The sequence below is a fragment of the Balaenoptera acutorostrata genome, chromosome 18, assembly GCF_949987535.1.
Source record: "Balaenoptera acutorostrata chromosome 18, mBalAcu1.1, whole genome shotgun sequence".
Classification (NCBI taxonomy): domain Eukaryota; kingdom Metazoa; phylum Chordata; class Mammalia; order Artiodactyla; family Balaenopteridae; genus Balaenoptera; species Balaenoptera acutorostrata.
The window spans coordinates 14,952,102-14,968,692 of NC_080081.1; the positions used below are offsets into that span (position 1 = coordinate 14,952,102).

At 44.0% G+C, this 16,591-nt stretch overlaps 1 protein-coding gene across 9 annotated transcripts in view; it reads left to right on the forward strand.

Moving 5' to 3' along the window:
• Positions 1-16,591, forward strand: part of ABCC4 (ATP binding cassette subfamily C member 4) — a 222,594-nt gene that overhangs the window by 93,047 nt on the left and 112,956 nt on the right. For all 9 annotated transcript variants that reach the window (XM_057532602.1, XM_007196842.3, XM_007196848.3 and 6 more), the window contains 5 exons: positions 1,092-1,181; positions 2,379-2,570; positions 7,557-7,651; positions 7,865-7,951; positions 13,774-13,870. In XM_057532602.1, coding sequence (XP_057388585.1) covers positions 1,092-1,181; positions 2,379-2,570; positions 7,557-7,651; positions 7,865-7,951; positions 13,774-13,870 — 561 coding nt within the window. The remainder of the gene's footprint in view (positions 1-1,091; positions 1,182-2,378; positions 2,571-7,556; positions 7,652-7,864; positions 7,952-13,773; positions 13,871-16,591) is intronic.

Sequence of the window (16,591 nt, forward strand, 5' to 3'; positions counted from 1 at the left end):
TCAGTTCAGTTCTTTCCAGAGAAATTGTCCATTTAGAACATTATCCAGACTTCTTATCCAGACCCTGTGCTTTTATTAGTCTTTTGGGCATTTTACTTAATCACATGTAACCACTTTTTTTTTTTTTTTTAACATTAGCAGTTAAGAATTTTTTTAAACACTTAGTATATGTAAAGAAATACACATACCCCTAAGTCTCTTTATGACAGAATTTACAGTTTGTTCAAGAACTTGACCTGTGATTGGCACGATGAGTACTTTATCCTTCTCCTTTGTGTTGGATTGTTTGCTGTGACATGTACCTCCGTGGTTTGTTTTTGTTTTTTTTTACAGTAAAAGTACTTTGTTGTCCCTATTTACCCAGAATAGGTAATGCATGTAAGAGGTACAAAACTGAGGCTTTATCACTTTAACCTACTGTGTTATACATGATCCCCGCCCCACCACCTCCTTTTTTTCTTGGTTGTTGGTGTTAAATTGAATCTCTGGTGAAATTGGAGCCTTGACTGCCATTTACGTGACTTTATTTATCAAGAGCAACTTTATCATATAAAGTGCCCCGTTGCTTGCTGAGCATTACTGAGATTCATTCTTTATCAAGTGAAAATAAAGAGATGAGTGGAGATGTCAAATTACTAGCAGAGGACCAGGCATGATATGTACTTATGCTGCCACCCTGTGGAGAGTAGTGAAGTAAACAACACCAATGGCTATAATGAAAACTTACAAATGATTAAAAACCTCCCATACTGGATATTCTATTAAATATATTATATTAATAAGCTAGTGTGCATCATGGAGTTTGCATTTCGAGGAGGGGCCTTGTCATTTCAACTACTTAAATTCTGTGGGTGTCTAGAGCTGTGTCCGTATGAAAATCTGGCAAAAGAAGTAGGCTTCCTAAAGGCAACTAAAGCTGTTTCAAAGGTGTTTTTTGATGAAAAGGCCCCCAGGACTCACTATCTTAAAATAGGAAGGAGGAAAGTATGGGTTATATTAGCATATCAGTGACTTACGTTATTTTCTCTACTTTCTGAAGTTCGTTTTTTTATTTTATTGAAATGAACCATTTTGTAAACTTAAATTTGCAGGCATCAGAAACCCCAACTCTACAAGGCCTTTCCTTTACTGTCAGACCCGGTGAGCTATTAGCTGTGGTCGGACCTGTGGGAGCAGGAAAGGTAAGTTATGAAGCCTTTCGTCAGCTTGATGCATTGCCGCAGCCCCTGTGAAATTCTCAGAGTCGAGCCCAGAGCTGTAGGTAACACAGTTTGAATTGGGTGTATCTCGAACAGCATTTCTCTGTTCCATGGAACATTAGTTTTGCAAGAAGGTTGCATGTCCAAATAAATGTGGATAAATGCACATTGTGTTTTCCTTCTTGGTGCTTCATATTACACAGTTGGGAACTGCTTGTCGGGACTTTGGACGTCTCAGTGAAGGAAATTATTTATGTGACAGCTGTTCAGGACAGAATGAGACAATGGGGACTTCTTTCTGTCACAGTGGTCCCTCCAGGAGGTCTGGAGGTTGTAATGGCTCTTCCGGGAAGCTTTGAGCATTTCCTCATGTGACTTGACTTGGTCCTGTCAGTACACGTGTAGTGAATGTGCAGCCATGTGCTGGAGCTAAAGATACAGACGTGAGCAAGACTCAGACGCCTCTGCCCTCCAGAGGCAACTATGTTCTGGGGCGAGACAGATGCGCAGGCAGATTACTTCAGCCCAGTGTGGTGAGCGCTGTGATGGTGTGGACACAGACACGCCACGTCTGTGTGTTGTTAAAGATTTGAAGGACATGTGCACATGCACTTGGTCTGAAACAACAAAATACAGGAACCTAAATGTGGGATATGTACACGAGGGGGTGATGATTTAATTTATGATGGAGTTTTGCTCTTTGGACACGAATCACTTCAGAGTTTTTTTAAAAAATAATCATCTTTCGATATATTATTCAGAGAAAGCTTTATTTAAGAACAAGTGTTTGTCAAGTAAAGGATACCCGGATGCAGGAACAACTGCACTAAACATCAGATACATGAAGCTACACATCCTGGTGGGCTGCTCTGCTAGTTAAGGATGTTAAACATTCTAACTTAGTCTTTGCTGAGTAGAGCATTTCAGTTGGGGGAAACTCTTGGGCAGTTTAGATTGTCATAGTATTATATTAATACTCCTTATCAATCATTAGTGTGCATTGACCAGTAGTGTTGTTTTCAGTTTTTTTTGTCTCAACTGGCACAGCTGTACTTTATCCTCTTTTAAAGGAAAAGGGTTCTATCGTTTATCAAGCACCTAGGGTGGGGACAGTTGTCCTGTGGGCGTGTCCGTCCTGAGCACTGCCTGTTCACGCCTGTGTGTTGCCATCTGTTTCAGTCGTCACTGTTGAGTGCTGTGCTGGGGGAACTGCCCCCGAGCCAGGGGCTGGTCAACGTGCATGGGAGGATCGCGTATGTTTCTCAGCAGCCCTGGGTGTTTTCAGGAACTGTGAGGAGTAACATTCTATTTGGGAAAAAATATGAAAAAGAACGATATGAAAAAGTAATAAAGGCTTGTGCTTTGAAAAAGGTGAGTAATGACTTTTGAGTTATATATACTCAGATTTCAAATGATGATAGTGTTGGTTTAAACGACAAGGTTTGTTAAAAGATCTTTTAATGTTGTTTAATGCTTTGAAGCTGGTCTTCTGGATGAACATGTACACACGTATGTGCTACTGTTTGAATTCTGATGTAATGACGCTCACAGAATGCCTTTTTGGGGGAGGGGACTGTTTCATCTTGTGAAGTTTCATTCACTTTTACCTTCTTTTTTTTTAATGCACAATTACAAAAATTTGTAAAAATAGAGAGCACAGTTTAATGAACTGTCATTTACCCACCCCCAGCTTCAGCCAGGATCAGCTCGTGGCCAGTCTTGCTGCATCTCTACCCCTGCCCACCGCCAGCCCCACTCCCACCCCAAATTATTCTGAAGCAGATCCTAGACCTCAGATTAGTTCATCTGTAAACATTTCACTAGTTTTCTCTAAAAGACCTTTGGAGAAAAATTACCACATTATTACACCTGAAAAGTAACCTGAATTTCCTGAATATCATCAATGTTCTCGTCAGTGTTTACATGTTGTTAATCATCTCACTGGGGAATTTCCTTAACCATTGGCTTGAATCAGGCGCCGCATAAGGTCTGCCCCCTGCTCTTGGTTGATGCCTCCTCGGTCCCTTTCATTCTCTAGGTTTCCCTCTCTGCTTCGCTTTTGACTTGTAATTTATTATTTAAAGAAAAAGTAATGCTTTAACATTTCTTCTTAATATGCCCCAATTTTCAGTGGGGGGAGAGATTGTTTTCAGAAATGGCATTGAATTTCACAGAAAATGGAAAATGAAACATTTCTCTGTACATGGGGATTTAAATGAAATTAGTGAATCAGTTATGCAAACTGAACTTACCTAGTAGGATAATATAATTTAGTGAAACAAAAGAAAAAATATAAATACTGATAAATACTATGTTACTCTCTTTGGTTATAAAAATCTGTGAATAATAACGTTAAAGAGCTCTCCCCGGGGTCTGGTCAGAGCAGTCTGGACATCCTATTGTTCTTTTATACTGTGAGGAGAAGGCTGGGACAGGTTTTCAAAGGTGTGGTGTTAAAGGCCTGTGTGGAAATAGTTACTCTGCTTGAACAGTGGCTTGAACATCATAGACTGTAGTAGATGAGTAGCATTTGATGATGTTACTCTGCTTGAACAGTGGCTTGAACGTCATAGACTGTATTACATGAGTAGCATTTGATGATGTTACTCTGCTTGAACAGTGGCTTGAACGTCATAGACTGTATTACATGAGTAGCATTTGATGATGTTACTCTGCTTGAACAGTGGCTTGAACGTCATAGACTGTAGGAGATGAGTAGCATTTGATGATGTTACTCTGCTTGAACAGTGGCTTGAACGTCATAGACTGTAGGAGATGAGTAGCATTTGATGATGTTACTCTGCTTGAACAGTGGCTTGAACGTCATAGACTGTAGGAGATGAGTAGCACTTGATGATGCTGTGGACACAACACAATCGTTTGCTTGTTTAAGGGGCTTCTATTTCCTTCTCGTGAGCTTTGGTTAATGGGAGATTTTTCGTTTGCAGAAATGAAGTAAAGTTGACAGGAATGAGGTAGCTTTTTTAAAACATGGTATAGGAAAAGGGGAAATGCAAATGTAAAACAGTAAGGAAAGTAGCTCTCATTTTTCAGAGTCCATGTGGAAGTCATTTTTCTGTTTGTCACTCACATGCAAGCACACATAACAAGGTGTATGAGTTACTAATCTTTTACAAGGATCTTTGATGTTACCATCCTCATTTTATAGTTAGTAACACTGAGGCTTGAGAGGTGGAATGCCTCACCTCTACACTTGCAGCTCAGGTTTAAGACCCACGGGGGTCAATGCTTTGCCCCAGCCCCGTGGGGTGATGGGACCAGTAACTCGGGCCGTGCTCTGGGGCTTCACCCACCCTCGGGTGTCCGTGCGGCACAGACTCTGGTGGGAAGGGGCCCCTGCGGGATTGGGCTGCACAGCGATCCTTCTGTACGCGATGTGAGGTTTATAAACACGGACTGCTCTCCTGGTCGGCTGCGTGGTCGGGACATAGAGTTGGGGCCCCTCATGCCCATTCCCTCCCTGGCAGGAAGGGAGGCCCAGGGCGGAGAAGGAGCGGAGAGCGGAGTCCTGGCCCCGGCTTCATCACTTGCCTGCTGTCACTTTGGACACGTCCTGTTTCCTGCCTGGGCCTCTGACGTTTCTGCAGCAAAATGAGGGCGTTGGGTCAGAGGGTTTCCAAGAGGTTTTGCTGCTGCTCTGAAATGGAATCCATGTGTCCATGAATGGGCATAAGACCGTCACAGATAATAATGGTGTCGTGGAATTATTTTGACCTATAGATACAGAGACTACATGTGTAGTAGGAAAAAAAAAGTGTGGTCTTTGGAGAGAAATGGTCCTGAGTAGTAATTTCAGGTGTTTCTCTGTTTCCTTTTTATAAAATGAGGGGGAGGTATGGGTTTATTGTAAAGAGAAAGGCAATGTTTGTAAAATGCAAAACTGCCAGGTTTTCAGAAGATACATACATAGAAACAAAAATAATAAAAATTTCTTTTTATGGGTGGTTCCCATAAAATAGGAAACAGCAACATTTCTTTTATTACATATCTTAATAACTAGATGCTTTATACTAGATCTAATTGAAGTACGTGTTTAAGTTCATTGAGCCGAAAACATATCTGTAGTTAAAATATAAAGTAATCACATTTGGCAACGTCGAATTAAGCCGATGCCATATTCAAAGTGACCCTATAGGGAGTTATACAACACAATGTAGGGAACAACCTAATAATGTTTGACCTGCTGTAGGGATCGTGTTTAAACTGCAAGGCTTAGGAGGTAGAAGGCTCAGGGAATGAGTTTCAGTTTCTCTATTTAGTAGTGAAAAAATCATGATTTCAGCTGCTTTTCTGAACCTCACCCGGCCTCAGTTTCATCATCTTTAAAATGGAAATCATAGTGCTATCAGCCAAATGGATTTGAAGCTGTGGTGAAAGGCAGTTTTACGCTGTTTGACCTGGAACCCAGCCCTCCTCTGCCAGGGGCTCACGTCAGGTCCCCATTAAATATTTTAACAGTCTGTTCCATGTTTGTACACTAAGTCTCCAGCATCCCTAAAGGACCCTTGATGTGCTTCTGGACAGATGGTATCAAACCAGCTTAGCCATTTCCTAGTTTTCCCGTAGTTTGTGTGTCTACTTTTCATTGAAAATTGGTGAATAAGAATACCTTCCTGTCAGTGGGAGGAATTGTAATATATAATGAACTCAGGCTTTTCCCCTTTAACCTAATCAGAAAATGGTGGCTGGGAAATCAACCTGACTTGGATTTTACTTCAAATCGTCTAAAATGTTTTCCCATTTGTGGCTGGTCCTTAAATAGATTGCAGAGCTAACAGCACACTTGAAGTCCTCCTACCAGACTTGGAGAGAGAGCCTGTTTCTTATGCCCTAACTGTGCTAGAGTGGATCTAAGTGCCTTTTCTAAAACATGGTTCAGATTGCTGCACTACAATGTGGTGCTGTTTTGAGAAGGAAACCAAAACAGCATAAAATGTAGGCATAAAAACTAAGCAGAACAGTTTGCAAGGACTGTCATCAGTGAAACAGAGGCCAAGTAAACTCTGTGTGTTTGTGTGTGTGTGTGTGTGTGTGTGTGTGTGTGTGTAAGGCTGGGAAAGTATCTTAAAACGGCTTATTGTATCTCAGGAAAACCAAAAGCAAGCGATGGTATTAAAGAATTAAGGTGAAAAAATGATGAATTTTCATGACAGAGCAATTGCTGCCTTTCATTTGATGCTCCGCATTTAAGCTTTGAGTGTACAGGGAACCTGTGTGTGCCTGTGTGTCTTCGTGGCTGTCAGGGAGGGTTATGATGGGGATAGTCTCTTTCTTCTCCTTGTGGTCATGTCCTTTGCGTGTCATGATTCACACTGTGCATGGGTTTTCACCGTTGGTTTGATGAGAAAATAGGCCTCAATCACCAATGGCAAGTTACAATCCCCTCACGTCCTTTTTCCATTTATGGAGGGTGTTTATACACTTGTTTTGATTCTCACAGGATCCTGGAGTTTAGTGATTCTTGTTTCTGCAGCACATTTCTGTAGAAGTTGAAAATGAGACTTAGGGATTTCAAAGGACTAGTTTATCGTGGAGATCCCAGTGTGCCACTTGTTCTCTCCCCAAATTTGCTGAAGTAGAGACCAAGAAACGAGGGCTTCACCTGCAGAAAGGTAGTCTCTGTATCCTAGGTTGATGCCTGAGCGGTTTAGTAGAAAACAAGCTCTCTGCAAACTCTGCTTGTCTATGCCAGGATCTGTCAGATGATAATTATTAGGCAATCTAATTCTACGCCTGCTTCACCCTCCGACAGATCTACTCAAACCCCCTCTGAACAGAGCCCTTCTCGACCCCAGTAGTGACTCACTTTCCCTCCTTTAAGGAGGGAAACTCTGCTTGTCTATGCCAGTATCTGTCAGATAATAATTATAGGCAATCTAAATCTAAGCCTGCTTCACCCTCTGACAGATCTACTCAAACCCCCTCTGAACAGAGCCCTTGTCGATCCCAGTAGTGACTCCCTTTCCCTCCTTTACTCTCTATCCCCCTAAGTCAGCTTCCTTTTTCTTCTCATCCTTAGTACTTGCACTCATGTTTATTTTCCATCTCCCATCATGGAAAGAAACTCTAGGGACTTTGTCTCCTCATGGCTGAATTCCTTGTGCCCAGAACAATGCCTGGTATATAGTTGATCCTCAGTAAATGTGTGTCAAAGTAGTCAACTGCATAAATGCTGTGAAAAACTACAGAATGGAAAGAAATGAAAAGCCCGGAGAGGTTTTTTTTAATGTTTAAGGTTACAATTTAGTCACTGTAAAATATACCCATTGGTGAGCATGACAAGAGGAGAACACATTTTAAATCTTTCTCTTTTTCCCCTTTTCTGTCTCCACGTAGGATTTACAGGTTTTGGAGGATGGAGACCTAACTGTGATAGGAGACCGGGGAACCACGCTGAGCGGAGGGCAGAAAGCCCGGGTCAACCTCGCAAGGTGAACAGCGTTTCAGTTGCCATCCTGCCCCTCCCTCCTCTGCGGCCCCTAGTGGAAGTGAGCAGGCAGACCCCGCTCACCGGGTGGGCCCTGTGTGAAGCAGGGTCTTGGCTCTTGGAATGAATAATGATTTGTTGGACACCATCTTGATTCAAAAATGGGACACAGGAAGCTGGAAGTGTTCTTCTCCTGACATCTCTCTACGTTTTCTAGAGCCGTGTATCAGGATGCAGACATCTACCTCCTGGACGATCCGCTCAGTGCAGTAGATGCAGAAGTGAGCAGGCACTTGTTTGAACTGTGAGTTTGCTCCCGTTTCCTATCACTTCTGCTTTCCTAGAACCCTGGGGAGTTCAGGGAAGAGAGCTCAGGAAAGCGTTTGTGCTTCAGGAGACTCAGCTCATTCTGCCCTGGTGTCCCTCCCTCCCCTCCCTTCCCTCCACAAAAGATCCATCCTAGAGAAATTTTGCATCATGATGAGGTCAAGACAGGGAAATGCAGAAGGAGCTTGCAGTGTGTGGAGGTCAGGGAGTCCGTGCTGTAGGGAGCTGAGGAGCAGGTGGCAGATCTCCCCCTGCTGCTTGTGGCTGACGGCCACACGTTGTGGATGGACCCAGACCCCAGCCATAAGAAAGGCGCTGTACGTACGGCTTTTAAATCAGAGAGTGGGACCCAGTAGCCTGGCACTTGGCTGCCGGTCCTTTTCCTCCATCATTTGTTTAAGGCCCGTCAGAAGCGAAGTTTCCAGTACTGACATAGGGCTTCCGTGGAAAGGCCTAGTTGGTTTATGCTTATTATTGTATCAGTTTGGAAATACTTAATAAAGTCTAGAATTTAAGAATGATTTTTTTCCAACTCAGAGTATGACTTCAAGTATTTAACATTGCTTCATGGACGCTTACTAGAATTAATACTTAGACCCACATTGTAGGGTTAAGTTGAATTTCAGACTCGGTATCTAGAATCTGGCTGAAATCCTGACTTTCAGTTTGAGTTTCTGGAATTTGTTGTCAGTGGCTCTTGTTTGGCCACTGAACCCCTGAAGCAGAACAACTCTGATGCTTTTCTATGTATAATGTGTCCTAACACACGCTGACTGAGGCCTCTTCTGGAGTCTAGACTGGCCTCTTTGAAAGCCTTGTGAACTTGCTTTTTCTGAAATGGCACCCACATCTACCCCACGGTTAGTTACCTTGCTGTTGTTCACCTTGTTAAAGCCAACGAGCCCTTCCAGCTGCACTTATGAAAGCCCTACTGTGTGCACTGAGATCCATGCCCTTACAGAGGCTATTGTTCAAAACCTCTTGTTTACAAAGCAGAACAGTGAGCCAGGAGAGGGGAAGGACCCACACGGGGCAGAATAAGGGAGACTAAGACGTTCAGCTCTCACTTCTGCCTCTAAGGAATCTGTCTCTATGGAGCTTGTTAAGACAGATGCCTGGGGAAAGTTCAGCAGAGTCGCGGTTTAGAGGGTTTGGATATAGGATGGTAAATGCTAAATGAAAGTAGAAGTGGGCAGCTAGCTCTAGGCTTTCAGGTGAAGTTGGAAAGCTCCCTGTGCACTGGCCTTAGCGGGAAGTGCCCTGTGGGTTTGCAGGCTGGGCAGGGTTGGTGGAGGCTGAGAATAGGATTCAGTTCCTTTTGCTAAATAGGAAGATTAGAAGCAAAGGTGGACACTGAGAATAGGATTCAGCTTCTTTTGCTAAACGGGAAGAAGCAAGACTGTGAGAAGAACAGCAGGCACGTCCTTGCCTGGGGGATGCAGGTTGTACGGCAGAGAGAAACAATTTGAAATTTTCGCTGTCAGTTCCTGTTAGTTTGCTAGGGCTCTGTCTGTCCAGGCTGCTCTCACAGGAGACCATAGACTGGGCAGCTTAGAAATAACAGAAGTTTATCTCTCACGGTTCTGGAAGGTGGGAAAGCCCAAGGTCAAGGCTCTGGCAGATTTGGAGTCTGGTGAGGGCCCGATTCCTGTGTCTTCACATGGCGGAAGGAGTGAGGGAGCCGTGTGGGTCCCTTATATATGGACACTAATCGCATTCATGCAGGCTCTGCCCTCATGACATAATCGCCTCCCAAAGGCCCCATAGCCAGTACCTTCACTATGGGGATTAGGTTTCAGCGTACAAATTTTGAGTAAAAAAACAGTCAGTCTATAGCAGCCTGTTATATTGTGAAGGCTGGAAGGTCAAGATCAAGGTGTGGGCAGGTTTGGTTTCTGCTGAAACCTCTCTTCTTGACTTCCGATGGCATCCTCCTCGCTGAGTCCTCTCGCTGTGTCCTCTCGCTGTGTCTTCACGTGGTCTTTTCTCTGTTCACGGGCCGGGCTCTTAGGTGTTAGGTTCCTCTTTTTCTGAGGACCCCAGTCAGATTGGATTAGGCCCAGCGTGATTAAGGGTAACAATTATTTCTTTAAAGGCCCTGTCACCAGATACTAAGGTACTGGCGAAAAATGTGTCAACATGAATTTTTGTGGGGAAAAACTTCATTCACAGCAAGTCCGAAGTAGCATAGTAAAGAGGCTTTCGCAGAGTCAGCAGTGTGAGAGCGAGATGGGTGAGGCAGCCCTGAGCTCTGGATACTAGGAGCTGGGATTCCACATCCACTAAGCAGGGGTCATTGGGCGGATTCCACCAAAGTCTGTATGTAACTTGTGCTTAGTTTTGGGGTGGTGGGAGAGCTCTGGAGATCGATGGTGGTGATGGCTGCACAACAGTGTGAATGTACTTAATGCCACGGAGCTGTATGCTTAAAAATAGTTGAAATGGTAAATTTTACGTTATGTATATTTTACCACAATAAAAAATGTGCAAAGTAGCATTGAATCTTTCAGAACACAAGAGCTGGGCAGCTGACACGTGGCATGGCCTCCAGCTCTCTGATCTGACGCCCTTTTCCCACCCTCTCCTCATCATGACTTGATGAATTTTCCTTTAGAGAAGTGCCCTGTGGCTTGTCACGGGTTCAGTGAAAGGGCGCTAGTGCTGTGACAGAGGTTCCCCACCCCCCATCCTCCTGGCATCATGGGCAGTTCAGCCTCCCTGTTCCCAGGGTGCTTACCACAGAAGTTCTCCCAAGTTCTTCTTCTAACAGAGGCAGTATTTATAGCTGTTGGGTTTAATGACCTTGGGTGTACACTTGATAGAAGCTAGCTTGTTCAGACTGTTGTTTGCTAATCAGAACCACATTCTCTGGAGAAACTTAGGGCAGGGAGCACGAATGCAATTTAGGAAATCACTCAGCAGCAACTGGAGAATGTTCTCAACGAGTTAGAAAATTGGATGGAACAGTATGCTATGAAAGATGGTGGTCGTGTCAAAGCTTAGTAATGGGGAGTGTTTTGTATTAAAAGTGAACGAATCGCACTTCTACTTGCCATTAACAGTTTCCCTTAGTCATGAATCTATATCCAAGGTTATTTAGGTTTGTGAATTTTACAACTCTATGTTGTAAACCTTAAGTGGATTCTATCACCTACAGAAGGTTAGAGCCTTAGGTGAACTGATGCAGTCTCACCTGTGTCCAGCTGTGGGTCCCGTTTTGGTTCAGAGAACCCCATATCGCCAGACCTCCCGCCTCCTGCGTCATCAGTTCTTCGGGTCTGTCCTGATCAGATGCCCACGCTGCCGTCTACACAGCTCGCCCTTCCTGCTCCAGCCCTTCACAGGCTCCCCTCATGTTCAAGCTGCAGCTCCAGGTCCTCAAACGGAGAACCAGCTTCTTTGCCATCTGCCCCCATCGGCCTTTCCAGCTGGTCCTCACACCCACTCGGCCGCACTGGCTTTGTGACGGGCCCTTTCTCACACCTGTCTGTCTGTAGATACTGCTCCCTCTGTCCCAGAGCCCCTGCCTTTCCCTCCTGTTCCTTCAGGGGGAGTCTGTGCCCTTCCGTCTTTCCCACAGCCCTCAGTGGGTTGCACTTGACCATGTATCAGTCCTCCCCACCCCCTAGAAGCTGTGAATGCATGAAGGTTCCTTAGCCCAGCATGTTCTGTCCCAGGACCCTTGGACCCGCTGTACTTTCTTCCAGGATGTTTTCCCCCAGATAGTGTCAGGGCTCCCGTGTCACCCCCGTCTAAGACAGCAGCCCCCCTTGCTTTTCCTTCAGAGCACACATCACGGCCCGATAGTGCATTTTCTAAACTCGTTCAGTGTATCCCCCTGTTCATGGTGCTGAGTAGTGTCTGCTTTCTTGACCTGTGGATGTATGCTCGACAGTTAAGACTGTGCGTGGTATCTCACCAAAGCCTGTCGAATGAATGAATGTAGATAGGTACTCTTTTTCATTCTTATTTGATTCACTCTGCTACGGGATGTATCCCCTGTTAACACAGCCCTTATATAGGAATATATATAGGATTAACACAGCCCTTATATAGGAATAATGCTTAAAGAACTCATCCCTGAATCAATTATTTTTTTATGGTATGTCTTGGAAATCTTTACTCTTAAAAACTTGGAAGATAGATTATTTTCCTAGAGATTTTGATTAAAAGTCTTAATTAGGAATAAATTTGTAGCCATCAACTGATCACTTTATTGTAATTATTTATATTACCTTTTCTGTGATGGAATTACAGGAAGAAAACATTCTAAAACTTTTGGGTAGCTCTCTCTGTCTTGGACATAGCAGCCCATTAGATTTGATTAACATCTGCCTTCAGTGGTTATTGACAGATAATTTTGAATTAGGAGAAACAATTCCATTAAAAGCTTTAGTGCTAAGTCTGAAAAGGTGTTGACTTGGTCAAGAAATTTAGTACAAAATCTGAACTAAGACATGTCAAAAGGTAAAAATAAGTCCGTTTGGACATAATGGAGCGATGGTGTATGTGTCTACATCCTGAGCTCTTGCTTCTGATCATAGACCCAGTGTCCAGCGTGTCCCCCTAGGACTTTTCTATCCTGAGTCCAAAGCACATGACCGCTCGTGGGTTAGGAGGGAGTGGAGGAGGGGGCTGACATTTACTGAGCGGATTGGTGGTTTGATTTCTCAGAACATGTGGGTGAGTTGTCATTGGCCTTGTTTTGAGATGAAGACACTGAGGTTTAGTAGCTCGTCCGACGCTGTCAGGCTTGTGAGAGGGATTGAGCTGCAGTCTGCTGCCTCCAGACTCTGCATCTGGCTCACTCAGCAGGCTGAGCTGTGGCCCAGGTCCCTGAGATTTGCTCTGCGAGGGGCTCAGGCACCCAGAGTACACGCCTGGAGCCCTGCCCGTCGTCACCGGGGCCCTGGATCCGGCTACTAGCTTCCCCAGAGGGGTTGTAGACCCTTGTGGGATGGGACTGGGGCTGAGTCCCTAGGGGTCTGCATTTAAAATGTGGAGCAGTCTGAGGGGTTACTGTAAAAAAAAACACTGAAGTTTGAATACTGAGGGGATTTTGGCTAAGAGAATTGGCGTGGCTTGAGTCACTGGATGACTTCCACTGTGATTTGGACCCTTTGGACTCTCATCTTTCATTTTCACATTCAGAAAGTTTTCAGTGCAAATGAAATAAGTTTACTTCCTGGATGAGACTGGGAGTGTTGCAGAGACTGATCAAGGCCATGGTAGCATTCGTTTTCAATCTAATGTTATTTGGGAAGAAATGTCTACAAAATGCAGTCTGGCTAAGGTTACTGAGAAGCTATGACTTTTTTAGGGGGGTTAATATGTATATCATAAACAATCACCTAGGAAACTGTCTGCGAAAAATGTGTACTTTTTTACATGACATAGATCACTCTTCTCCCATTCTTAACATAGGTATAAAATAATTAGTATTTTAATTCAGTCAACTTTTGGAATCTCAGTTTTGCTCCATTGTTTTTCATTGTGAACTATGTAAATAATTGTTAAGATCAGTTTTAGGAAAAACAACTTAGCAGTTGGTGCATCTTTCACTGGACTGCTTTTTAGAATTTTTTAGTGGAGCTAGATTCAAACTTGCTGCTGATTTGAGGACCTAGTTGAATTGATTGATTTATATTTGTATTTAATTTGTATTCATACTGGTATTTGAAGTAGAGAACTTTTGACTGCTGTCTTGTCTTTTTCTCATTATGTTTTCAAATTCTCTGTTTCCAGTTTGGAGCACCTCCACTAATGTGCTTTTGCATGCTGTACCTTTTACATTTGTAGGTGTATTTGTCAAGCCTTGTATCAGAAGATCACAATCTTAGTGACACATCAGTTGCAGTACCTAAAAGCTGCAAGTCAGATTCTGATACTGAAAGATGTAAGTAATTTCTAAAAGTCTGTGGAAATTGCTAGCACTTAGTTGTGTTGAAGGCCAGCCCTCCCTGCAGGTCACTTTCCTTGGATTCTTGGTAAACGCCCTTTTCTGCCTCAGTTTTATGCCTCCCTTTTCTCAGAGCTGGTATCCATGACTTTGAGGATGAATCCAAAGACCTTAGAAATATCACTGTTACACTCTAAGCCACATAAGCCCTAAACGGTATAAAAGTGCTACTGCAGAGTTGCTGAATTATCAGTGTTGTTGTGAAAATTGTTAAGGATAATGATGCTATTTGATTTAGAACTTTTTATTTTCCCCTTCCACAACCTAAATCGAAGTGTATTATTTGGAAATTAGAGATACTGAGACATGTTTTTATCCACCTGTTTGTTATACAGTTTGCCTAAAGAGCATCTTTCATGAATACCAAAATGGGTCACCGAGCACCCCCAGTTAGAGATGCCCGCTCTGCTGGTTTACCCAGTTTCTTGTCTCACTGCTCAGATCTTCTTATGTGTCTGATAAACACATGTGTTTGTGAGAGCCTGTGCAACAGTAGGACAAGGCCCTGCCTTCCCGGGGCTCCCATTCTTATGGGGACAGATGTGATGAAAGAGGGGGTGGGGCTGATATCCTGGCTTCCTCTCTGAGGAGCTGGTGCCTCTCGGGCCTGAGTGACATGAAGGTGAGGGCCATCCAGGCACCTGGGGGAGGGGGGTCCTAAGGAAGGAGCTGACCTGGCAGGTTGCAAGAATGGCAGGAAGGCAGCCAGCGTGTCTGAGGAGAGTGAGCAGGGGACGTGGAGGGCGCTGGTCTCTGAGCAGTGCGCAGTGGTCCAGGAAGTGGGATGGAAGCCGTTGGTCGGTCCAGAGCAGAGGAGTGACGTGGTCTGAGATGGGATTTAAAAGATTCCTCCAATGTTCGCTGGACGGGCAACAGCAGAAACAGAAGTCTTGGTATAGTTGGGAAGATTCTAGAGCTGCCATAACAAAGTACTGAAGACTACGTGGCTTAAAACAGCAGAAATATATCTTCTCACTGTTCTGGAGGCTGCAAGTCCCAAATCAAGGTGCTGGCAGGGCCGTGCTCTCCCTGAAGGCTCTAGGGGAGAATCCTCCCTTCCAGCTTCTGATGTTCACCGGCTTTCCTTGTGGTTCCTTGGCTTCCAGCTGCAGCACTGTGGTGTCTGCCTCCAGTGTCACATGGCCATTGTCGCCGTGTCTGTCTTAGGCTCTTCTCTTCTCATAAGGACATCAGTTGTATTGGATTTAAGGCATCCCTACTCCAGTATGACCTCATCTTTCCTTCATTACGTGTGCAAAGAAGCTGTATCCAACCAAATAAGGTCATGTTCAGAGGTGTCATGTTTAGGGCTTGAACATATCTTTTTTGGGGGGCCACCACTCATTGAATGCACTACAACTCACGTGTTTGGGGGTTGAGTGGAGATTAATGAGAATTTTGCTGAATTAGTGATTGTTTTGTGCTTCACTCCTTGTTTGCCTGTGTTCCTCAGCACTTCCATCGTGAACCCTTGTCTGCCCCAATAGGCCCTCACTTATGAAATGAATTTCTGCCATAAGAAAGAGTATTAAAATGCAGGTCCTCCATTCCTCCCTAAGTCGGGGGCTCAGATTCTTCCAACTTGAGAATAATCAATTTCATATGCAGAGACATGATGCTAGTGTGGTAAAGCTCCAGCATTAGCAGTATCATGAGCACAGAATCGGTGATTGTCAGAGTAACCTGAATGACCAGTGTGTGGATGTTTCAGGGACCCCTTATTGCTTGTTTTGAGGAGACCACCCTCAAGCTTTAGTACTGTCAGAACAAGCAGTTGTCCGCTGGTGAGCACCCTTGGATGAGTTGGGGTCTATCCTTACTGTTTGTCTGGTCCCTCTCTCACAGTAGTGAGGGGATGACTGCCCCCCTCATCCCTTCAGAATTATCAATGTTTGACTGCAGAGTAAAATTGCTATCTTTGTACCACTAGTCGTTTCCCTGTGCATCTTACAGATAACTAAGTAGAAAGCTGTAATTTCCTTAAAGAAGGTGTATGCATTTTGCTTTCCAAGTGGAACAAGACACAATATATCCTGAATAATTTTCTAGTTCTGCAGTATTAGGTGGTACCCAAAGGCTTCACTGGGTTTCTCCCAGTGGCCTGCCTCAGGGGATAGGGTGAGAGGGGTACCAGCTAGGGTCTTGGCCCACCTTCTTCCATCTGTCTTGCCTTAACCAGAGCTGCCCTCCTTTGTTTAGTTTTTTTTTATTCTCTCTTTTTAAAATTAGTTATATAACTTTTTATTTAATATTGGAGTATAGACTGTTAACAATGTTGTGATAGTTTCAGGTGCACAGCAAAGGGACTCAGCCATACTGCCTTAACCAGAGCTGCCCTCCTTTGTTTAGTTTTGCATCCTGGGATTTTTCATATTTTGTTTGCAACTGAATGAATCAGCTGTGTCCTTTTTTCTATGGTGAAAAAATAGAAATCTTCTGCACATTATCTTATATTACTTTGTAAGTGAGGGAAACTGTGCAATGATGCGTCACATGTGTTCAAAGAAAATTATTAGACTGGCTATAGTTGAAGCGGTTGCCTGATTTGGGGAAGACTGGCTGCTTGTGATTGGTTGTTCGTTCCTAAGTTCTTTCTCGGACTAAAGTGCATTGGTTCTGGCTGAAGTTTTCGTTTGTGGCATGTGGGGTACCAAGGCA